This window comes from Glandiceps talaboti, chromosome 19 (assembly GCF_964340395.1).
Source record: "Glandiceps talaboti chromosome 19, keGlaTala1.1, whole genome shotgun sequence".
NCBI lineage: Eukaryota > Metazoa > Hemichordata > Enteropneusta > Spengelidae > Glandiceps > Glandiceps talaboti.
The window spans coordinates 9790411-9816983 of record NC_135567.1 but is presented as its reverse complement, the minus strand read 5'-3'; the positions used below and the strand labels follow the sequence as shown (position 1 = coordinate 9816983).

The window sequence follows — 26573 nt, the reverse complement described above, 5'->3', positions numbered from 1 at the left end:
ACTTGTACCCAATGACTAGGGGTATCTCATCACTCCACACACCTGCATGATCGTGTACATTAAAACATGTATCTATCAAACAACCCGGACTAAGTCATCAGAATAAGGGCCCCGAGTATAAGATACCGTAGATAATTCACCACAGGACTATTCATTGTTTGTGGTCATCTTTCATTTTAATCACAACCGAATAATTTTAGAAGAATGTAATGAAGGAGGATTAATGTAAAGAATTGTGTGTACATTTCCCGCCAAGTAATCAATAGATAGGTCATGTTTTGAAACGAAATATTCACTGTATTATTTTTACTATATCATTTATAGGGTGCCAACCTGAACCTCTGACAAAGCAATCGTGATCTGACAGACCAGACAAGCATGTGACGTATGTGACCTTGTGAAAACCCTGGGTCAGGAATACATTAACTTCATTAAAGGAGGCAGCAATGGGAATATCCTTGTAAGTGACAAAGTTCATTTTTCCGACAAGAAATACATATACGATACATATGCACAGTATCAGTTTCTCCAACTCGAATTACATACACAGGACAGAAGGGCATCATGATTTCACATGTCAACACAACTATTAACAACTGATATATACATCTGATATTGCCATATGTCGGTCAGGCATCGTCAGCTTTCTCGTATACATTTGTCCGTGAACCTCACACATAAGAGAAGACAATTCAAAATTCAAAGATGCAGTATGTTATACACAATATATATATATATATATATATATATATATATATATATATATATATATATATATATATATATATATATATATATATATATATATATATATATATATATATATACATTACGGTGTGCATGTGTGTTTGTGAGCGAATTAAGATATAGGTCAAAAGATTTATACTTTTCACTTTTTCAAACAGATTTTTGCAGAAGGACTTGATGTGTGCTGTGGCAAGGTCATCTATATCGTGATATTATTATAAAACTACATCACGAGGTCATACGAAGGACATCTTTGTAGCCATTTTTGTTGCATGACCTACATAGATAGGTCAATGGTCTGTATACTGTTAATACTATTTATTTACATGGTCCAACAATTACTATAACGTCCCAGGCAAAAAGTTACAAAGTGCGTTTAATATGAATATTGTTAAGGAAAAAACTGAAAAAGTGTATCCCAGTGTCTCAGAAACAAAACACTCATTAGGAATATAATGTATGTGACTTTGTTCTGTTGTTTGGTTGTATTGTGTGCACTATGGTTGTTGCATTGTACCTCATTGTATCCCTGTAGCTGTTTTAAATGGCAAACGGTGGTTACTAGCTGTGACTTTCACTGAGGGGTCAACGGTCGGTACTGTGTTTCAGTCTAGTGATGAGGATGGTTGTTGTGCTGTATATTGTGTGCACTATGGTTGTCGCATTGTACCTCATTGTATCCCTGTAGCTGTTTTAAATGGCAAACGGTGGTTACTAGCTGTGACTTTCACTGAGGGGTCAACGGTCGGTACTGTGTTTCAGTCTAGTGATGAGGATGGTTGTTGTGCTGTATATTGTGTGCACTATGGCTGTTCCATTGTACCTCATAGTATCCCTGTAGCTGTTTTAAATGGCAAACGGTGGTTACTAGCTGTGACTTTCACTGAGGGGTCAACGGTCAGTATTGTGTTTCAGTCTAGTGATGAGGATGGTTGTTGTGCTGTATATTGTGTGCACTATGGCTGTTCCATTGTACCTCATAGTATCCCTGTAGCTGTTTTAAATGGCAAACGGTGGTTACTAGCTGTGACTTTCACTGAGGGGTCAACGGTCGGTACTGTGTTTCAGTCTAGTGATGAGGATGGTTGTTGTGCTGTATATTGTGTGCACTATGGTTGTTGCATTGTACCTCATAGTATCCCTGTAGCTGTTTTAAATGGCAAACGGTGGTTACTATCTGTGACTTTCACTGAGGGGTCAACGGTCGGTACTGTGTTTCAGTCTAGTGATGAGGATGGTTGTTGTGTTGTATATTGTGTGCATTATGGCTGTTCCATTGTACCTCATAGTATCCCTGTAGCTGTTTTAAATGGCAAACGGTGGTTACTAGCTGTGACTTTCACTGAGGGGTGAACGGTCAGTATTGTGTTTCAGTCTAGTGATGAGGATGGTTGTTGTGTTGTATATTATGTGCACTATGGTTGTTGCATTGTACCTCATAGTATCCCTGTAGCTGTTTTAAATGGCAAACGGTGGTTACTAGCTGTGACTTTCACTGAGGGGTCAACGGTCGGTACTGTGTTTCAGTCTAGTGATGAGGATGGTTGTTGTGCTGTATATTGTGTGCACTATGGTTGTTGCATTGTACCTCATAGTATCCCTGTAGCTGTTTTAAATGGCAAACGGTGGTTACTAGCTGTGACTTTCACTGAGGGGTCAACGGTCAGTATTGTGTTTCAGTCTAGTGATGAGGATGGTTGTTGTGCTGTATATTGTGTGCACTATGGCTGTTCTATTTTACCTCATAGTATCCCTGTAGCTGTTTTAAATGGCAAACGGTGGTTACTAGCTGTGACTTTCACTGAGGGGTCAACGGTCGGTACTGTGTTTCAGTCTAGTGATGAGGATGGTTGTTGTGTTGTATATTGTGTGCACTATGGTTGTTGCATTGTACCTCATAGTATCCCTGTAGCTGTTTTAAATGGCAAACGGTGGTTACTAGCTGTGACTTTCACTGAGGGGTCAACGGTCGGTACTGTGTTTCAGTCTAGTGATGAGGATGGTTGTTGTGCTGTATATTGTGTGCACTATGGTTGTTGCATTGTACCTCATAGTATCCCTGTAGCTGTTTTAAATGGCAAACGGTGGTTACTAGCTGTGACTTTCACTGAGGGGTCAACGGTCGGTACTGTGTTTCAGTCTAGTGATGAGGATGGTTGTTGTGTTGTATATTGTGTGCACTATGGCTGTTCCATTGTACCTCATAGTATCCCTGTAGCTGTTTTAAATGGCAAACAGTGGTTACTAGCTGTGACTTTCACTGAGGGGTCAACGGTCAGTATTGTGTTTCAGTCTAGTGATGAGGATGGTTGTTGTGTTGTATATTGTGTGCATTATGGTTGTTGCATTGTACCTCATAGTATCCCTGTAGCTGTTTTAAATGGCAAACGGTGGTTACTAGCTGTGACTTTCACTGAGGGGTCAACGGTCGGTACTGTGTTTCAGTCTAGTGATGAGGATGGTTGTTGTGCTGTATATTGTGTGCACTATGGCTGTTGCATTGTACCTCATTGTATCCCTGTAGCTGTTTTAAATGGCAAACGGTGGTTACTAGCTGTGACTTTCACTGAGGGGTCAACGGTCGGTACTGTGTTTCAGTCTAGTGATGAGGATGGTTGTTGTGCTGTATATTGTGTGCACTATGGCTATTGCATTGTACCTCATTGTATCCCTGTAGCTGTTTTAAATGGCAAACGGTGGTTACGAGCTGTGACTTTCACTGAGGGGTCAACGGTCTGTATTGTGTTTCAGTTTAGTGATGAGGATGGTTGTTGTGTTGTATATTGTGTGCACTATGGTTGTTGCATTGTGCCCCTTAGTATCCCTGTAGCTGTTTTAATTGGAAAACAGAATTACAATAGACAAAAACTGATTCCACAAATTACATATTTGAAAGCCACTGTTCATATAAAAATCACCTAAATTTTTATTTTTTGTTTCGTTTCAATTCGTTTCGTTTTGATGCAGCGATTGCCATAAATCCTGTCATCCACTTTAACCAAGTCTCAGCTAGTCTGTGTCAGACATAAGCTGGTGACAAATCACTGTCATCCATTTAACCAAGTCTCAGCTAGTCTGTGTCAGACATAAGCTGGTGACAAATCACTGTCATCCATTTAACCAAGTCTCAGCTAGTCTGTGTCAGACATAAGCTGGTGACAAATCACTGTCATCCATTTTAACCAAGTCCCTGCTAGTCTGTGTCAGACATAAGCTGTGACAAATCATTGTCATCCATTTTAACCAAGTCTCAGCTAGTCTGTGTCAGACATAAGCTGGTGACAATTCACTGGCATCCATTTTAACCAAGTCTCAGCTAGTCTCTGTCAGACATAAGCTGGTGACAAATCACTGTCATCCATTTTAACCAAGTCCCTGCTAGTCTGTGTCAGACATAAGCTGTGAGAAATCATTGTCATCCATTTTAACCAAGTCTCAGCTAGTCTGTGTCAGACATAAGCTGGTGACAAATCACTGTCATCCATTTTAACCAAGTCTCAGCTAGTCTGTGTCAGACATAAGCTGGTGACAAATCATTGTCATCCATTTTAACCAAGTCTCAGCTAGTCTGTGTCAGACAAAAGCTGTAACAAATCAATGTCATCCATTTTAACCAAGTCTCAGCTAGTCTGTGTCAGACATAAGCTGGTGACAAATCACTGCATGTCGTCCATTTTAACCAAGTCCCTGCTAGTCTGTGTCAGACATAAGCTGTGAGAAATCATTGTCATCCATTTTAACCAAGTCTCAGCTAGTCTGTGTCAGACATAAGCTGGTGACAAATCACTGTCGTCCATTTTAACCAAGTCTCAGCTAGTCTGGGTCAGACATAAGCTGGTGACAAATCAATGTCATCCATCTTAACCAAGTCTCAGCTAGTCTGTGTCAGACATAAGCTGGTGACAAATCACTGCCACTGCCATCCATTTATCTAAGACAGGTAACACCTCTGTGAGGATGGCCACACAACTCAGACCTTTTAAATATGTACTGTGTAGGGAGAATCAATAAAGAGGGTTTTGTGGTGTGAGGGTCAGCAATCTCTAATAGTTTGGCCACACAACTCAGACCTTTTAAATATGTACTGTGTAGGGATAGAAAGTAAAGAGGGTTTTGTGGTGTGATGGTCAGCAATCTCTAATACTTTGGCCACACAACTCAGAACTTTAAAATAGGTACTGTGTAGGGATAATTTAGTGTAGAGGTACTGTGGTGTGACGGTCAGCAATCTCTATGAGGATGGCCACACAACTCAGACCTTTTAAATATGTACTGTGTAGGGATAGAAAGTAAAGAGGATTTTGTGGTGTGAGGGTCAGCAATCTCTAATACTTTGGCCACACAACTCAGAACTTTAAAGTATGTACTGCATAGGAATAATTTAGTGTAGAGGTACTGTGGTGTGACGGTCAACAATCTCTATGAGGATGCCATGGCCACACAACTCAGAACTTTAAAACATGTACTGTGTAGGGAGAAACAATAAAGAGGGTTTTGTGGTGTGAGGGTCGCGATATCAGCAATCTCTAATAGTTTGGCCACACAACTCACAACTTTAAAATATGCACTGTGTAGGGATAAAAAGTAAAGAGGGTTTTGTGGTGTGACGGTCAGCAATCTCTAATAGTTTGGCCACACAACTCAGACCTTTTAAATATGTACTGTGTAGGGATAATTTAGTGTATAGGTACTGTGGTGTGACGGTCAGCAATCTCTATGAGGATGGCTACACAACTCACACCTTTTAAACATGTACTGTGTAGGGATAAAAAGTAAAGAGGGTTTTGTGGTGTGAGGGTCAGCAATCTCTAATAGTTTGGCCACACAACTCAGAACATTTAAATATGTACTGTGTAGGGATAATTTAGTGTAGCGGTACTGTGGTGTGATGGTCAGCAATCTCTATGAGGATGGCCACACAACTCAGACCTTTTAAATATGTACTGTGTAGGGATAAAAAGTAAAGAGGGTTTTGTGGTGTGAGGGTCAGCAATCTCTAATAGTTTGGCCACACAACTCAGACCTGTAAAATATGTAATGTGTAGGAATAATTTAGTGTAGAGGTACTGTGGTGTGACGGTCAACAATCTCTATGAGGATGGCCACACTACTCAGACCTTTTAAATATGTACTGCGAAGGGATAAAAAGTAAAGAGGGTTTTGTGGTGTGAGGGTCAGCAATCTCTAATAGTTTGGCCACACAACTCAGAACATTTAAATATGTACTGTGTAGGGATAATTTAGTGTAGAGGTACTGTGGTGTGACGGTCAACAATCTCTATGAGGATGCCATGGCCACACAACTCAGAACTTTTAAATATGTACTGCGAAGGGATAAAAAGTAAAGAGGGTTTTGTGGTGTGAGGGTCAGCAATCTCTAATACTTTGGCCACACAACTCAGAACTTTAAAGTATGTACTGCATAGGAATAATTTAGTGTAGAGGTACTGTGGTGTGACGGTCAACAATCTCTATGAGGATGCCATGGCCACACAACTCAGAACTTTAAAACATGTACTGTGTAGGGAGAAACAATAAAGAGGGTTTTGTGGTGTGACGGTCAGCAATCTCTAATAGTTTGGCCACACAACTCAGACCTTTTAAATATGTACTGTGTAGGGATAATTTAGTGTATAGGTACTGTGGTGTGACGGTCAGCAATCTCTATGAGGATGGCTACACAACTCACACCTTTTAAACATGTACTGTGTAGGGATAAAAAGTAAAGAGGGTTTTGTGGTGTGAGGGTCAGCAATCTCTAATAGTTTGGCCACACAACTCAGAACATTTAAATATGTACTGTGTAGGGATAATTTAGTGTAGCGGTACTGTGGTGTGACGGTCAACAATCTCTATGAGGATGGCCACACAACTCAGACCTTTTAAATATGTACTGCGAAGGGATAAAAAGTAAAGAGGGTTTTGTGGTGTGAGGGTCAGCAATCTCTAATAGTTTGGCCACACAACTCAGAACATTTAAATATGTACTGTGTAGGGATAATTTAGTGTAGCGGTACTGTGGTGTGACGGTCAGCAATCTCTATGAGGATGGCCACATAACTCAGACCTTTTAAATATGTACTGTGTAGGGATAAAAAGTAAAGAGGGTTTTGTGGTGTGAGGGTCAGCAATCTCTAATAGTTTGGCCACACAACTCAGACCTGTACAATATGTAATGTGTAGGAATAATTTAGTGTAGAGGTACTGTGGTGTGAGGGTCAACAATCTCTATGAGGATGGCCACACAACTCAGACCTTTTAAATATGTACTGCGAAGGGATAAAAAGTAAAGAGGGTTTTGTGGTGTGAGGGTCAGCAATCTCTAATAGTTTGGCCACACAACTCAGAACATTTAAATATGTACTGTGTAGGGATAATTTAGTGTAGCGGTACTGTGGTGTGACGGTCAGCAATCTCTATGAGGATGGCCACACAACTCAGACCTTTTAAATATGTACTGTGTAGGGATAAAAGTAAAGAGGGTTTTGTGGTGTGAGGGTCAGCAATCTCTAATAGTTTGGCCACACAACTCAGACCTGTAAAATATGTACTGTGTATAGGGATATAAAGTGTAGAGGGTTTTGTGGTGTGTCTGTGTCAGACATAAGCTGTTGACAGATCACCATCATCAATTTTAACCAAGTGTCAGGTAGTATTTGTCAGACACATAATGTTGTTCTATTCTACCATACCCCATAGTATATGTAGTTATTTGAAGTGGCGATTTGCATCAAATATGTGACCTCCACGAATAGGTTAACTGTCAGTATGAGTGTGTTTCAATGTAGTGATCTCTTGGTTCTATTAATAATGTATGGGGTAATGTTACTGTGCGGAATATATCTCCAGAGAGCTAACATACATTCAAGGTCAGTCCAGTGGATAGCACACATTGCTACAGTCCTTGTATAAATATACTCTGAAGAGAAAAATAGAGAAGTACATTTGTTCTACAACTGGATTTGAGAACAATGCACATCTCCTCAAATTGTCAAAAGCTTAAAAACATTCTTTTCCGCTAATACAACCATTCGTTACATAATGGTTTTCAATTCGACTTGAAACAGTTTATATTTAACTGGTCAATACCAAATGTCTTGATATACAAAAGATTGCCACCTTATTTACATATCAAGCACGGGTCAATACCAAATGTCTTGATAAACAAGAGAATGCCATCTTATTTACATGTCATATTAATTTAAGCACTAGTCAATACCAAATGTTTTGATATACAAAAGATTGCCATCTTATTTACATATCATATTCATTTTAGCAATCACCCTTTATTGTTTTCTCTTTATTATAGACCTTGAGGAGCATGGAGATGTTACTCATAAGGGAACTAGGTGAAAATGCATAAGCAACGGTCATAGACCTTGACAACAGTTCCAAAGTGTAGATGAACGACGAAGACGAGATGGAATAAACATTGAATTCTCTATTTTCTCTTGTTTAACCAATGTCTGTGTCACACACAAGCTAATCACATTGACGTCCATTCTGCTAACCGAATATCGGCTTATATATGTCATGCACACAATGTACATTGTGTATTGTTAGTATGCACACTACGAACTTTCGTGATAGATCTTAATAGTTGTTACAGATGGATATAATTTCTATATTTTCACCATTACAGTTGCTCTAAAATATGTCCATCAAACGAACACTATTTGTTGCCTGGCCCTAGTGTTCCTCTTTGATTTGTCAACATTTTATAAAAAAAAATTGAGTTATTAGAACAGTTTTGCTTGTCATAAATAAAATGTATATGTCGTCCTTGTTACAACCATATATGTAACACATTGCTATTTTTATTTACAATGATATACACATTGCTATTTGTATATTCACAAAGACACAATTACGAAATTTGAAGCTACAACATTGCACTTTTTGACTTTCTGCGATAATATCTATATTCGTCTGAAAGTTTAACATTTTGAATAAAAGATTAGGGAGAGCCTTCCCCGACAAAGATTTTTATATGATAACAATCTAAAATCGGACATTTAATAAAAAACTTAAAGATATTGAGAGAGGGCTTCCCACAACGAAGCGTTTCTATCTAATATTATCGACAATATCAGCTAAATATCTAACACTTTGAATATCTTTTTGACTGACTACTCAGATGAGGGCGGGCTTTTCCCGACCGACAAAGCGTTTTTATTCGACAGTATCGTCTAAAAATCGAACCCTTTGAATGACTTACACAGATTTGAGGTTGAGGTCTGGCCTTCCACGACAAAGAGTTTTTATCCGATAGTATCATCTAAAAATCTAATATTGTTAAAAACTTAGACTACACAGAAGATAGAGGGTATTTCCCGACAAGATTTTCTGTAACCATCGTAAATATTTGACCTTTATCGATAATCCGGTCATGAAATTTTGTGCAATGTCGCGCTTGCATGAGTTCAGCATTCCCGTTAATTTCTTTTATCTCACAGGTTGCAGTGTAGAGAATGCAAGTATTAAATAAGTAATCAAAACAATGCTTCTGTTTTTACTTGTATCCTATACTTCCAGTCTACTTCTGTTTGTTATGTCGACAGCTTTTTTGTTAGTCTGTAAGGTACGCCGTGACGGGACGCCCTCACACATCGGCCAAACCCTCCTTGAGAGGAGGTCGGTAAGGGCAGAACGTCACGACGTATCTTACAGTCTACTTTTTTGTGTGTAACATTCATCAGGAAATCGTTTTTTCAAAATAACGTGAGTTCTATTCGTGGTCGTATGCATGTAGGTACAGTGATGCACTCAATATCTATTGGGATCGTGTCCGTAGAGTGACGCTGTCTGGTAAATGTAGACTATATGGCGTAAATCATCACTTATATTGACACCAAATGTCCATTTTAAAAGATAAAAAAATGAACATGTGGAAAGGGGACTAACATTATTTTCTGAAGTCATTACTAGAGGGCGCTACACTAGGAGAAATGTTTTCTTGATTTCATTGAATTTCTTTGGGATTTTATCATACAGTCGTTGGTGGCGCTGTTTATAAGAAAAATAATTGCGATCATTTCATTTGAATTCATTTTTGTTTTCCACTTACTCTCGGCTATTCAGCTCACCACTGATGGATCGCTTGTTGGCCGGGGTAGACTGGTGGTGGATAGTCTTAGTAACCGAGACTGTATACACAGTTGCCACTTGGACAACCAACACAAATGTGTTCGCTTTAAGTGGTTGCCATTACCAAAAACCTTAGACAATCCGGACAATAATGTGATGTAATGCTACACGTGACCTATGAAAAAACTGGTGAGGTATATGAGCCAATTAGTTTTTATACCTATATTTGATTCAATACAAATTCTGCAATGTTCAGAGTATCATATCGGATATGTAATAGGTATTCTCTGTTACATACACACATATGAATGTCAGTATGATCTTCTCGAACAAGAATGTGCATGAGTCATAAATGACATATTCTTATTAATAATACGTCTGGACATATTGTTCGTAACAGGGGACATATACTCATGAATGTTTGCACTCCCACACATAAATATCCCGAACAAGAATATGTATGAGTTATACAAACATATTCTTATTCATAATACTATTCCAGCGTATTCAGGTTTCCATATTGGGTTTGCCTAAATATTCTTTGCAAAATACTTTAGGGAATATGAGAATGAATATGTATGTCAATTTACCCAACATATTCACTTTAAAATACTACGCATATGCAATATTCCGAAATATTCCGTAATATTCACACTGGCATACGTAAGCATACAGAGATATAAGAATATTTCAGCATACTTCTGGCATACATAAAGTATTGCTGACATATGCTTGTTCGCATAGTACTGAATATGCAGCATTTGGTGCAGTGTAGTATAACATAATTGTGTTTATATCATCAGTACATTTAACATGTGTACACTTTCGAAAGATATTAAAATTTTCACATCATGTATCACCATTTATCTTACCTCTGTCAATGCTTGTAGATCACATCCATTTTCAAAGAGAAACTTCACCACATCAAGTTTACCTGCCTCAGCAGCTAAATGGATTGGTTGTACCCCGTCCTTCAAACAATATGATACAATGTAAAGATACTTAATTAGTATAGAGTATATTGAGAGGTCACGTATGCTCTCTAGTTTTATGTGAAATTTATTTCAAAATGTATTGATAGACAAATATCATTGATATAATTAATTCAAATGTTAGTTTATATTTTTGTAGCTGTATACACGATAAATCAAATCAAATTGATTACTGGGTCCGCACCCAAAAATCAGCGCCCTCAACGGTGATCTATTTTTGTCAGCAAGTATATTGTGGTTGCTTGATCGAAAAATGATACTCAAGTTACAACTAGTACAGTTTTAACATGGTGATGTTCAAAACCAAGCTTCTGTTCAAGATTTCAACTTGTAACTACAACACCTACGGATAAATCAGCGCCCTCAACGGATAACATTGACTGCTAACTGACAGACACAATGCCATTTCAAAGTAAATGCCCAATTTTCAGTAAATATGTCTTTGCTTCCATTACGAAATAAATGTCCAAGTTGCAGCTAATGCAGTATGCTTTGCTAAAATAACAATATCATCGGGTAGGTAAATGACTAAACACACAAATGTATGCTAATATTCCTAGCAAAAAAAACCACGCCCATAGCAACAGCCAAATGTTGGGTTCTATTGGAAAGATAACATCAATTAATAGACAAGTGAATTTCAAAAAACATATGGAAATATGTCGAGCAACAGGACCACACCAATAGCAACAGCCAACTGATGGTATTTGCAGGGATTAACAGACAAGTGAATAACAATTTATGTAAATATGCCTAGCAACATGACCATGCCCTTAGCAACAGCCAAGTGATGTTTTTATTACCTGTATCACCTGACAAATGAATAAACATTTCACAATTGTATGCAAATATGCTTAGCAACAAGACCATGCCCCCAGCAACAGCCATATGATGATGTATTTTGCAAATATAACAACGGGGATGAATAGACAACCATTAAACATACGGCAAATCATTTATATGTAGCATGGATCAGCATGTGGATAAACATTTTTTTAAATACCTTTACTGTTATGCTAAAATTCCATTGTCGCTATTTTTTCATTACCTTAAAATAAATTGCCTCTATCATCTGGAATAGTTTAAAATGTCTAAATAAACTTTCCAAAACTTGATATAGCATATTCTTTGAGAACTGAATCACAAACAATAAAAAACTTTCATAGTTTTACCTAAATGTAGCCTACATATGGATTAGTAATGAAATTAAAATATTCAGCACACTTACCTCGTCCTTTGCATCCAGTTTGTGTCCGTTGTCAAGGAGATTTTGTAGTTGACTGATATTCCCATCTTTGGCTGCTTGGTGAACGAGTTGCTCATCTTCCTATGGGATGAATTAAATGCAATTTTTCTTATGATCATATACAGGTGGACAGAGTTGTTGTAGTGTAAAATACCATAAACACGTATATTTTACAAGTAGGTGGGGTAGGTAGATTTTTTTATAATATAGATTTGCATGTGTGTGTGTGGCAGTGTGTGTGTGTGTGTGTCTGTATGTATGTATGTATGTATGTATGTATGTATGTATGTATAATGTATGTATGTATGTATGTATGTATGTATGTATGTATGTAAGTATGTATGTATGAATGTATGTATGTATGTATGTATGTATGCATGTATGTATGTATGTATGTGTGTGTGTCTGTGTACATGTGTGTATGTATGCATGTATGTATGTATGTATGTGTGTCTGTGTACATGTGTGTATGTATGCATGTATGTATATATGTATGTATGTATGTATGTATGTATGTATGTGTGTCTGTATGTGTGTCTGTGTGTGTCTAGTTCTGATATGTTTTCCATTGTTTTTCTATATCTATCTATCTATCTATCTATCTATCTATCTATCTATCTACATATCTACCTATCTATCTACCTACCTATAGCCTACCTATCTACCTACCTATCTACCTATCTACCTACCTACCTACCTATCTACCTACCTACCTACCTACCTGCCTACCTATAGTCTACCTATCTACCTACCTACCTACCTACCTATATACCTACCTACCTACCTATCTACCTACCTATCTACCTATCTACCTATCTAACTACCTACCTACCTATCTACCTACCTATAGTCTACCTACCTACCTACCTACCTACCCATTGTCTACCTACCTACCTACCTATTGTCTACCTACCTACCTACATACCTACCTACCTATTGTCTACCTACCTACCTATTGTCTACCTATCTACCTACCTATTGTCTACCTACCTACCCATTGTCTACCTACCTACCTACCTATTGTCTACCTACCTACCTACCTACCTACCTATCTATTGTCTACCTACCTACCCATTGTCTACCTATCTACCTACCTATTGTCTACCTACCTACCTATTGTCTACCTATCTACCTACCCATTGTCTACCTATCTACCTACCTATTGTCTATCTACCTACCTACCTACCTACCTATTGTCTACCTACCTACCTATTGTCTACCTACCTACCTATTGTCTACCTATCTACCTACCTACCTACCTATTGTCTACCTATCTACCTACCTACCTACCTATTGTCTACCTACCTACCTACCTACCTACCTATAGTCTACCTACCTACCTACCTATTGTCTACCTACCTACCTACCTACCTATCTATTGTCTACCTACCTACCTACCTACCTATAGTCTACCTACCTACCTATTGTCTACCTATCTACCTACCCATTGTCTACCTACCTACCTACCTATTGTCTACCTACCTACCTATGTCTACCTATCTACCTACCCATTGTCTACCTTCCTACCTACCTATTGTCTACCTACCTACCTATTGTCTACCTACCTACCTACCTATTGTCTACCTACCTACCTACCTATTGTCTACCTACCTATCTATTGTCTACCTATCTACCTACCTACCTATCTATTGTCTACCTACCTACCTACCTACCTACCTATAGTCTACCTACCTACCTACCTACCTACCTACCTATTGTCTACCTACCTACCCATTGTCTACCTACCTACCTACCTATTGTCTACCTACCTACCTACCTACCTATCTATTGTCTACCTACCTACCTACCTACCTATCTATTGTCTACCTACCTACCTACCTATCTACCTACCTACCTACCTACCTATTGTCTACCTATCTACCTACCCATTGTCTACCTACCTACCTACCTATTGTCTACCTACCTACCTACCTATCTATTGTCTACCTACCTACCTATAGTCTACCTACCTACCTATTGTCTACCTACCTACCTACCTACCTATTTATTGTCTACCTACCTACCTACCTACCTATCTATTGTCTACCTACCTACCTACCTATAGTCTACCTACCTACCTACCTACCTACCTACCTACCTACCTATCTATCTACCTACCTACCTACCTACCTACCTACATTTGTATTCATAGCACTACATACTACTACATACTGGCTTTGTATTCATAGCACTACATACTACTATAGACTGGCTTTGTATTCATAGCACTACATACTACTACATACTGGCTTTGTATTCATATCACTACATACTACTACATACTGACTTTGTATTCATATCACTACATACTACCACATACTGGCTTTGTATTCATATCACTACATACTACTACATACTGACTTTGTATTCATATCACTACATACTACTACATACTGGCTTTGTATTCATATCACTACATACTACTATATACTGGCTTTGTATTCATAGCACTACATACTACTACTACATACTGGCGTTGTATTCAAAGCACTACATACTCTACATACTGGCTTTGTATTCATAGTACTACATACTACTACTACATACTGGCGTTGTATTCAAAGCACTACATACTACTACATACTGGCTTTGTATTCATAGCACTACATACTACCACATACTGGCTTTGTATTCATAGCACTACATACTACTACATACTGGCTCTGTATTCATAGCACTACAAACTACTACATACTGGCTTTGTATTCATAGCACTACATACTACTACTACATACTGGCGTTATATTCACAGTGCTACATACATGTACTACTACATACTGGCTTTGTATTCATAGCACTACACACTACTACGTATTGGCTTTGTATTCATAGCACTACATACTACTACATACTGGCTTTGTATTCATAGCACTACATATTACTACATACTGACTTTGTATTCATATCACTACATACTACTACATACTACTACATATTGGCTTCGTATTCATAGCACTACATACTACTACATACTACTACATACCGGCTTTGTATTCATAGCACTACATACTACTAGATTCCCTGATCCGATTTGAAGTTATTGGCCAGGTTAGTTAGAAGGGGCATCGGGTGTGTCTGAGGCCTAAGTAAACGAATTTAGGTTTTTTTATCCTACAGTGAACTGTCATCTCGTCCCTAAGAGTGTTTGTACTGACAACATTACTTCCGTGCAATGTGCAGCAAATTTCCTGGTATGAGGTCAAACGTCATCATATTGAATACTTTGAATACAGGTGTGGGTTTCGGCGAAGTCATAGAATAGTGAAAGTGGGTTATGATTCAGTTGAATTACCAACTTTACTAGCGCCAAAATGTGTACCAACTTAGTCCTGCTTGCATACGGAGTAAGTCGTCCCTTCCTGCGCGCTCCGAAACGTGTGCACCGTCTGCAATTGCAAGCAGGACTACCATAGCACCAACTACGGTACACTGGTATGTTATGTTTTCACTCCTACACTTGTGTGTGCACGGGTTAGATGGTGTGCACTGTTTCGCTTATTGACAGGAAATGACAACTCATTCGTGGTAATGGTAATTAAAATAAGTACTCGAATATAGTGATATAAAAATCAAAATTCGGACGCCATTATATATTTAATAGCGATGAGGCTGGGTTAACCAGCTAAATAAGGGGAAAGAACACACTCATATTTGTCATGCGCAGTTCGATGTTATGTATGTTGACAACAATGGGGCTGATTATATGCAACAATGAAGATGCGCAATTCTAAAGTTGTTGAAAAGTTGTGCGATACCGAAATAGTTTTTGGAATGATTTCTTACTGTTAGCCTTGGCATTACTTGTCCTTCTTCTACACACCCTCTCAAATCGTTGACTCTTGGAAACGTTACTGGTTTTTTTCTGCCAGGTGGACGTGGATTCGAGTCGACTCACGTTTCCTAAGGTGGAGAATGGCTTCCTGGTATAAGGTCATCTTTTACTTTCAATATAATTCTTTTGAATAATTTACATACTCTGGTGTGGGGAATCCCCCTGTCTTGTTTACACAGTCTCGTCGTTTAGGGCTCACTTCAGACAACGAACAGGACAGACTGAGAACTCGACAAATTACAGAGGTGGTGAAATGCAATGAACGACGTGCCGAAAGACGTAGCGTATGCATGTAGATCTACGCTACGATGTGATAGTTCATAGGGGTAAACCAATTGATACAATGATAGGGGGTGGGGGGAGAGGAGTAAGCTGGAAGAATTGGACCTCATTTTTTAAAATCAGTTTGTCAAGGCCTATATATTCAAGTAAGATTTCTGTCATTAGATCAGTCCGACCTCCTTTAAGTTGGTATGCGATAAATTACATGAATAATACCTGAACAATATGGGGGGGGGTAGACTTTGACTATTTTTTTATTATGATCATATACAGGTGGACAGAGTTGTTGTAGTGTAAAATACTATAAACACGTATAGTTTACGATTAGGTGGGGTAGGTAGATTTTGTTATGCTATATATATATATATATATATATATATATATATATATATATATATATATATATATATATATATATATATATATATATATAATATATATATATATATGTGTGTGTGTGTGTGTGTGTGTGCGTGTGTGTGTCAGTGTCTAGTTCAGTGGTGGTTACGGTGGTGGCAGTGGTGGTGGTGGCAGTGGTGGTGACGGTGGTGGCAGTGTTGGTGGCAGTGGTGGTAGTGGTGGTGATGGATGTGGTGACAGTGTTGGCAGTGATGGCAATAGTGGTGGTTGAGCCATTTGATTACTTATCCTACAAAATCAATTTTACATTTAATGGGTCTGTGTCTACTGAATGCAAATATTCGAGAGAGAAAAAATGGCATCAAATTGAAGAATAGAATTTCGGTATTGTAAATGCATAACACTGAAATAACGTAAACTGTCAACAAAGAACGATTTTTTCTTATGTAACTACATACTACTATATACCGACTCTGTATTCATATCACTACATACTACTATATACTGACTTTGTATTCATATCACTACATACTGACTTTGTATTCATATCACTTCATACTACTACATACTGGCTTTGTATTCATAGCACTACACACTACTACATACTGGCTTTGTATTCATAGTACTACATACTACTACATACTGGCTTTGTATTCATAGTACTACATACTACTACATACTGGCTTTGTATTCATAGTACTACATACTACTACATACTAGCTTTGTATTCATAGCACTACATACTACTACATACTAGCTTTGTATTCAAAGCACTAAATACTACTACATACTGGCTTTGTATTCAAAGCACTACATACTACTACATACTGGCTTTGTATTCAAAGCACTACATACTACCACATACTGGCTTTGTATTCATAGCACTACATACTACTACATACTGGCTTTGTATTCACAGCAGTACATACTACTACTACATACCGATTTGAAATTTATTGTGCTTTCCGAAACATTTTCAATTTTGGCCAGTTTAGTTAGAAGGGGTAACGGGGGTGTCTGAGGCCTAACTAATAGAATTTAGGGGTTTTTATCCTACAGTGAACTTTTCATCTCGCCCCTAAGAGTGTTTGTACTGACAACATTACTTCCGTGCAGTGTGCAGCAAATTTCCTGGTACAAGGTCAAACAGTACGTCATCATATTGAGTATTTTGCGGATACAGCTGTGGGTTTCTGCGAAGTGATAGGATAGTGATAGTGAAAGTGGGTTATGATTCAGTTGAATTACCAACTTTACTACCGCCAAAATGTGTACCAACTTAGTTCTGCTTGCATATGGAGTAAGTCTTCCCTTCCTGCGCGCTCCGAAACATGTACACCGTCTGCAAGCAGGATTAGCATATCACCAACTACGGTACACTGGTATGTGAAGTTTGCATTCCTACACTTGTGTGTGCACGGCTTCGATGGTGTGCACTGTTTCGCTCATTGACAGGAAATGACAACTCATTCATGGTAATGGTAATTAAAATAAGTACTCGAATATAGTGATATAAAAATCAAAATTCGGACGCCATTATATATTTACTAGTAATAGCGATGAGGTTGGGTTTACAAGCGAAATACAACGTATGGGGAAAGAACACACTCATAACTGTCATGCGCAGTTCGATGTTATGTATGTTGACAACAATGGGGCCGATCATATGAAGATGCGCAATTCTAAAGCTGTTGATAAGTTGTGCGATACCGAAATAGTTTTTGGAATGACTTCTTTCTGTTAGCCTTGGCATTACTTGTCCTTCTTCTAGACACCCTCTCAAATCGTTGACTCTTGGAAACGTTACTGGGTTTTTTCTGCCAGGTGGACGTGGATTCGAGTCGACTCACGTTTCCTAAGGTGGAGAATGGCTTCCTGGTATAAGGTCATCTTATACTTTCAATTTTAATTCTTTTGAATAATTTACATACTCTGGTGTGGGGAATCCCCCTGTCTTGTTCACACATCCTCGTCGTTGATGGCTCACTCCAGACAACTAGCAGGACAGACTCAGAACTTGACAAATTACAGAGGTGGTGAAATACGTAGCGTATGCGTTCAGATCTACGCTACGATGTGATAGTTCGTAGTGGTAAGCCAATTGATACAATGATAGGGGGCGGGGCGGGGCGGGGGGGAGAGGGGTAAGCTTGAAGAATTAGGCCTCATTTTTTAAAATCAGTTTGTCAAGGCCTATGTATATTCAAGTACAATTGCTGTCATTACATCTGTCTGACCACCTTCAATGTGTGTGTGTGTGTGTGTGTGTGTCAGTGTCAAGTTCAGATAGTTATGTTTTCCGTTGTTTTCCATATGGTCTCTGTGTTATTGATATCTTCTCTTGAGATATACAGTCATTAAAGATTGAAAGAACAGTTTTATAACTTTTTAAGTTGATGTCAGTTTCCACATCCACTATTTCTTGTGATTTTATTTCTTTCTCGAATACGTACAAAAAGGCGTAGGGGGTCGGTAGTGAAAAAATAGGTGGGGTCGGGTAACTGGAACCAAACAATTTTTTAGGCCTAATCTTCAACTGTCAGGCCAGAAGATTTATGTTTTTCCCAGTTACAAGTAGCCCCCCCCCCCCCCGGATAAAAAAGTTGACCACAAATTCAAACATTTAAAGATTATAAAACCATCAAATCTCCAAATTGACTGGTACCAATCTAGTATATGAACCATACAACAGTATTAGAAACTAGTTTATGTTGCTTTAATTTTTGTCAACATTTGATACATTTGTAAGGACCAATTCTGATAGAAAGAGTTGTAATAAGTCTCCCATAGATTTATGATGTGGTATGAGATATCCTGAGAAAACTGTGGAACCGAACACGAACCGTAGTGAAGCTTGGTGTTATTACTTTTTTAAAAGATACATTTGGGTAGAACAAAGGAAATCTCTAGAAAGAATATTAAACTCTATTGAATTGAATTTTTAATCTGAAAATAGGTCCTTTACTCTCATACAGTTATACCTGCTTCCGGGACTACGCTAGGCGAGTTAGCGTATGAGCTGAGGTCAGTGGAACGTCGGGGTTCGAACCCATTCAGGGTTTGATTAAATTTACCACCCTGTAAGTAAGAAGCATGCCGTTCAGTTTGACTCTACCGAACAGCACAATTTCTTCATGGGTAGTCCGGTTTCCTCCTGAATTAACACTGTCCCCATGAGGCGATAGTCCCCACTGGATGTTTTGGGAGATAAGTGTTTATACTTGAACAACTATCCACTATAAATAAAGATTAAACACAACAAATATAAATGAAAACGTCTCATTCACATGCTTTCTATCTATCTATCTATCTATCTATCTATCTATCTATCTATCTATCTATCTATCTATCTATCTACCTACCTACCTACCTACCTATCTCTATATATCTATCTATCTATCTATCTATCTATCTATCTATCTATCTATCTATCTATCTTCCAGTATGTCTGTATCTGTCTTTATGTGTCTGTCTGTCTGTCTGTCTGTCTGTCTGTCTGTCTGTCTGTCTGTCTGTCTCTGTCTGTCTGTCTCTCTGTCTCTCTCTGTCTCTCTCTGTCTCTCTGTCTCTCTCTGTCTCTGTCTCTGTCTCTGTCTCTCTTCACATTAAATTTTTTGTTTAGGAAAACATCTATGAGAGACAATACAGTTAATTAGAAATGTACTATAGTCATTTAGACAATCTCTTTCCTTCCAAACAGAGTGAATGGTGAAAACCTGCAATGACCAACAAGGGGCGAGATCAATGGTTCAATGTAGGATAAAAAACTAAATTATTTTCCTTTGAGGGTTGTGGCAGTGGTGGTGGTAGTGGTGGCGATGGTGGGGGGCAGTGATGGTGGTGGTGATGGTGGTGGTGGCAGTATTAGTGGTGGTGGGGGGCAGTGATGGTGGTGGTGGTAGTGGTGGCAGTATTAGTGGTGGTGGTGGTGGCAGAGGTGATGGTGGTGATTGTGATGATGGTGGTGGTGGTGGTGGCAGTGGCAGTGGTGGGGGTGGGGGTGGTGACGATGGTGGCAGTGGTGATGGCAGTGTTAGCAACGGTGGTTTCAGTGGTGGTGGTGGTGGTGGTATTGGTGGTTACAGTGGTGACGGTGGTGGTGGTGGTGGCAATGGTGATGGCTGTGGTGGTGGTTACGGTGGTGGTAGTGGTGGTGGCGACAGGCGTGGTGGTGACAGTGGTGGTGGTGGTGGTGGTGAGGGTGGTGGCAGTGGTTGTGGCAATGGTGACAGTGGTGGTGTTGTTGTTGGTGGTGGTGGTGATGGCATTCGTGGTGGTGGTGGTTACGGTAGTGACAGTGGTGGTGGTGGTGGTGGTGGTGGTGGTGGTGGTGACGGTGGTTGTGGTTACGGTAGTGGCAGTGGTGGTGGTGGTGACGGTGGTGGCAGTGGTGGTGATGTAGGTTATGACAGTGGTGGCAGTGGTGATGACAGTGGTGGTGGTGGCAGTGGTCGTGGTGATGGTGGTAGTGATGGTGGTGACAGTGGTGGCAGTGGTGGTGATGGAGGTGGTGACAGTGATGGCAGTGGTGGTGATGGCGACAGGGTGATGGTGGTGGTGGTGGTGGTGGTGGCAGTGGTGGTGATGGGGACGGTGTTGGTGACGGTGGTGGTGATGGTGGTGGCAGTGGTGGTGATGGAGGTGTTGACAGTGGTGGCAGTGGAGGTGGTAACAGTGGTGGTGATGGCGACAGGGGTGATGATGGTGGTGGTGGTGGTGGTGGTGGTGGTGGCAGTGATGGTAGTGGTGGCAGTGGTGGTGGTGGTGATGGCGGTAGTGATGGTGGTGACAGTGGTGGTGACGGTGGTGGCAGTGGTGGTGATGGAGGTGGTGACAGTGGTGGCAGTGGTTGTGATGGCGACAGGGGTGATGGTGGTGGCAGTGGTGGTGTGGTGGTGGTGGTGGTGGTGGTGGTGGTGGTGGTGGAGGTAGTGACAGTGGTGGTGATGGCGACAGGGGTGATGGTAGTGGCAGTGGTGGTGGTGGTGGTGGTGGCAGTGATGGTAGTGGTGGCGGTGGTGGTAATGGTAGTGGTGGTGGTGGTGGTGGTGGTGGTGGTGGTGGTGGTCGTGGTGGTTGAGTCATTTGATTTCTTATCGTACAAAATCAATTTTACATTTAATGGGTCTGTGTCTACTGAATGCAAATGTTCGAGAGAAAAAAAATGACGTCAAATTGAAGAATTGAATTTCGGTATTGTAAATGCATAACACTGAAATAACGTAAACTGTCAACAAAGAACGATTTTTTTCTTAACTACATACTACTATATACCGACTCTGTATTCATAGCACAACATACTACAACATTCCGATTTGAAATTTATTGTGGTATCCGAAACATTTTCACTTTTGGCCAGTTTAGTTAGAAGGGGTATCGGGGTTTGTCTGCGGCCTAACTATAGAATTTAGGGGGTTTTTTATCCTACAGTGAACTGTCATCTCGACCCTAAGAGTATTTGTACTGACAACATCACTTCCGTGCAGTGTGCAGCAAATTTCTTGGTACGACGTCAAACGTCAAATTTCCTGGTACGACGTCAAACGTCATCAAATCGAATAATTTGCATACAGGTGTGGGTTTCCCCTTACCCAGCCTCATCGCTATAAAATATATAATGGCGTCCAAATTTTGACTTTCATATCACTATATTCTAGTAATATTTTTGATTACCATTACCACGAATGAGTTGTCATTTCCTGTCAATAAGCGAAATTGTGCACACCATCCAATCCGAACATATACAAATGTAGGAATGTAATCTTAACAAGTAATACACATACCAGTGTTGTTGGTGATATGCTAGTCCTGCTTGCAGACGGTCCGCACGTTTCGGAGCGCGCAGGAAGGGACGACTTACTCCGTATACAAGCAGGACTAAGTTGGTGCATATTTTGGCGCTAGTAAAGTTGGTAACTCAACTGAGCCCAACCGGTTTTCACTATCCTAAGACTTCGCAGAACACACTCATAATTGTCATGCGCAATTCGATGTTATCTATGTTAACAACAATGGGGCTGATTATATAAAACATTCAAGATACGAAATTCTTAAGTTGTTGAAAAGTTGTGCAATACCGAAATAGTTTTTGGAATGATTTCTTACTGTTAGCCTTGGCATTACTTGTCCTTCTTCTACACACCCTCTCAAATCGTTGACTCTTGGAGACGTTACTGGGTTTTTTTCTGCCAGGTGGACGTGGATTCGAGTCAACTCACGTTTCCTAAGGTGGAGAATGGCTTCCTGGTATAAGGTCATCTTATCTTATTGATAATTCTTTTGAATAATTTACATACTATGGTGTGGGGAATCCCCCTGTCTTGTTCACACAGTCTCGTCGTTGAGGGCTCAATTCAGACAACGAACAAGACAGCCTCAGACAGCACACAAATTTTTAATTCGTAGTGTATGCATGATCTACGCTACCATGTGATTGTTCGTAGGGGTAAGCCAATTGATACAATGATAGGGCTAGGGGGCGGGGTGGAGAGGAGTAAGAATTGGGCCTCATTTTTTTAAAATCATTTTTGTCAAGGCCTATATATTCAAGTACATTTTCTGTCATTAGATCAGTCCGACCTCCTTTAAGTTGAAATACATGAATAATACATGAACAATATGGGGGGAGGGGGAGGGGGGCTAGCCTTTGACTAAACTTAACTGAATTAGTCGACTGATATCGCAAAAGCGGGAAATTCCTATAGCTACGGCTTAGGACTGCCAATTGGGATGATACGAAAATTCTTAAGTTCACTTAGGGTACATGTCCCCCCCCCCCGGGGGGGGGGGGTACATGTATAACTACACAACATACATTATAGAGCTCATAGGTGGGGAGGGGGGGGATTAATCCCCTCGCTACCTGCCCGATCCCTGTTTGGTATTCAGTGCAAAGAAAAATTTATTTTAGTTGGCTAAACAAAAACAAAATGTTACTGTTAACGCATGGTGTTAACAATAGAACTATTTTTTGCTCACTACATATACTGACTTTATAATTCATAGCACTACATGTACTACTACATAGTTATTTGAAATTGATTGTGCTGTCTGGAATATTTCAATTTTGGCCAATTTAGTTAGAAGGGGTGGGTAATTTGAAGCCCTAAGCACCTTTAATCCACTCTTGTGTTAAACAGCGCCCACTAGCGACGAATATGAAGCTACCGCTATATTCACATTGAGCGTAGAGGTCAACTTTTGAAAGTGAAGATGAATATGAATATTCATATTCATCTTCACTTTCAAAAGTTGACCTCTACGATCAATGTGAATATGATGATAGCTTACACCTCATCATCAGATTCGAAGTACTTCCGAATGGCTACGAACATGCGTTCGGCAAATCACATATCCTTCATTGGCAGGTTGAAATCATGTGATTGTAATTACTTTTCACTTGATTTGCCTGGATTTGCATGCTCTCTTGTTATTTTTGCCAGAGTATCCAATTTGCACCATGAATTATTGTTGTCATGGACCATTATTTTTCACAATCGATTGCGTTGACCGATCCCGATCAATGGAACTACACACATTGTGATAATTGTGGTCTTGACAACACTATATTGTGTAAATTTCACCAGTGTAAGTGTTAAGTAGGGTTTCAAAGATAGCAGCACTGCGGGAAATCAAAACACACCCAGCCAGGCTGTATTTTATTACATTACTCATACATTTTTTTTGTACACCCAAATATTGATATTTCATTTTCAAAGATATGGGAAAGGCATACTAAACATCCAAATTAGTTTTTTATATGACAACAATAATTCATGGTGCAAATTGGATACTCTGGCAAAAATAAGAAGAAAGCATGCAAATCCACGCTAATCAAGTGAAAAATAACTACAATCACATGATTTCAACCTGCCAATGAAGGATTTGTGATTTGCCGAACGCTTGTTTGTACCCATTCGGAAGACTTCGAATCTGATGATGAACGTGTGAAGCAATCATCATATTCACATTGAGAGTAGAGGTCAACTTTGAAAGTGAATATGAATATGAATATGATGGTAGCTTCACACTCGTCACTCGTCCCTCAAGCGACGTGCATTTCCTTTTCAACTTTGACCTTTTGAGCTCTGAGTGAAAGACGTGAAATGTGCAGCTATCGAAATGTGAAAGAACTAGACTAGGACAGACCCAGAGTCGCATCGAATGTTGACTTTATCAACCTGTAAGTATCTCATTAACTAAATCATTATTCATAGTTTAATAATTTCGACACCCTCTGCATTTGTTGAGGTATGCTTGCCCACGCGGTGTGTGCTACTCGTACTCGCGGGACATACAGTGCACACATACACTATTTATAATAATTATGCACTAAGCTTATGTGTTTGCGATTGACTTCGTCCCAATTTCAAGTCGTCCCCGTTCAACTCACCCCATTTTCAACTCGCCCCAACAACACTAGTAAACTTTTATAAATCTAAACGATACATGGACTGGAAGTACGGGACCGAAAAATGTACATGATTTTACCTACGTAGCGTAGCAAATATGCCAAAATGTAACATTTCGTAGCAGAAAGTGGTGTGGGTTTTCGCTAAGTGTTTGCTAGATCTAGTACTTATACTAGCACAACAACTTACCTCAGTCATGGAATATCACTTTACACATTTACAACCCAAATAAGAAATAATAATGATAATAATCAGGGCCCAGGCAGTGATTGGGAAGTCTCAAAACACCAATGTGACAATGGCCCCATTCCAGCAAAAATGAATGGGCCATTTTCAATTTCAATGGGCCATTCAGAAATTCTAATGGACCCAAGTTAGCATTCATGATCCAACAATATTTAAAATAGTTAAAATGAAGTAACCATCAATTCTACATTTTTATTGACAAAATATGAGCTCACACATAGGGAGGTTTCAAATGTGAAAGATGCATCTTTCAATCACAGGTCATTACATAACAGTTAACTATTATAGCAAAATCCAAACAATGATGAGCACAGGGATATATGAGTCTCTATTTAACAGAGGTTTTTATTAGCCTCTTTTTGTCATGAAATTTCCTGAAAGATTCCTCAAAGTTGTGGTCTTTGAGACCTTTACCCTCAAGTCGAACTCGTAATAGTCTCTCACAATGTAGTGGTGAGAGCCTGTTTCTCAGCTTGGATACCACTAATATCTTTTTCGGAAGCATGTTTAATACAGTAAACGCACGTGTTTGCCAGCCAGAAATGACACGATCGCGATGTGGGGGATAATTCATCCATATAGTTACATTGTTTCTAAATTATGTATACGAGTAGTACGTAAAATGAGACTTTATAGTATAGTAACGAGTTACTACGGAATGAATTGTGAGCTAGAATTGCCAACATTCGTTATTTCTGATAGGGCCTATAGGGGTACGAAAGTAAAAGTGTTCTTATGTAGTCACATGAAAATTAAATACATAAATAAGTAAAGTAATATTTCTGCTTGTTATTGTTTGTACAGTTGGGAAGCATGTTCAAGTCGCGAACCGTAAGTCTGTACCCAATCTGATTAAAATCCGATGTGGTGAAAGCGGCTAGATCGCGGCGAACACTCCGAACAAAACAAACGTCACAACACGATGAATAGAGGTAAATAAGGACATCTAGCCGCTTTCACCACATCAAATTTTAATCAGATTGGTCCGTACCGTATGAAGCCATGCAACCGTTGTAAGCCTGACACGGAAAAGTGGACATCGCGACAGTAGTTTTCTGTGGTAGCGATTTGAGTTGTTACCTACAAGATTAGTAATTGTGTTGATAAATTTATGCTTCAAGTATTTATTCTAAAACATCGGTGATCATAATCACTGATCGTAACATTCATTCAAGGAGTTGACATCTTTTCTCAGGCATGATGAACGCAGTGACTGTCAGGCGAAAGATTAAACAATGTGTAAAATATTTGTTATAGTACGTACAATAACAAACTTTTTTGCATTTTTTGCATCTTTTTGCAATGTATTGAGTTATGAATATGGATTGGTATATGTTATTTCACATTATTTTTTCAAGTAGAAAAACACA

At 39.3% G+C, this 26573-nt stretch overlaps 1 protein-coding gene and 1 long non-coding RNA gene across 3 annotated transcripts in view; one reads left to right on the top strand and one right to left on the bottom strand.

The window, feature by feature from the left end:
• The window catches only part of LOC144450314 (uncharacterized), a 9603-nt gene extending 1228 nt beyond the window's left edge, over positions 1-8375 (top strand). Inside the window, exons 2-4 of the long non-coding RNA XR_013482225.1 lie at positions 325-460; positions 906-1043; positions 8057-8375. This is a non-coding gene — a long non-coding RNA (uncharacterized LOC144450314). The remainder of the gene's footprint in view (positions 1-324; positions 461-905; positions 1044-8056) is intronic.
• Positions 1-22833, bottom strand: part of LOC144450164 (uncharacterized) — a 56322-nt gene extending 33489 nt beyond the window's left edge. The window contains exons 1-3 of one of the 2 annotated variants that reach the window (XM_078140738.1): positions 22652-22833; positions 12055-12153; positions 10707-10805 (exon numbers count right to left, since the gene is read on the bottom strand). In XM_078140738.1, the coding sequence (XP_077996864.1) occupies positions 10707-10805; positions 12055-12153; positions 22652-22804 (351 nt within the window). In that variant the 5' untranslated portion in view covers positions 22805-22833. Of the gene's footprint in view, positions 1-10706; positions 10806-12054; positions 12154-15855; positions 15995-22651 lie in introns of those variants that run through there. The other variant, XM_078140739.1, reaches the window with a different exon arrangement.
• Positions 22834-26573: the final 3740 nt, after the last annotated feature.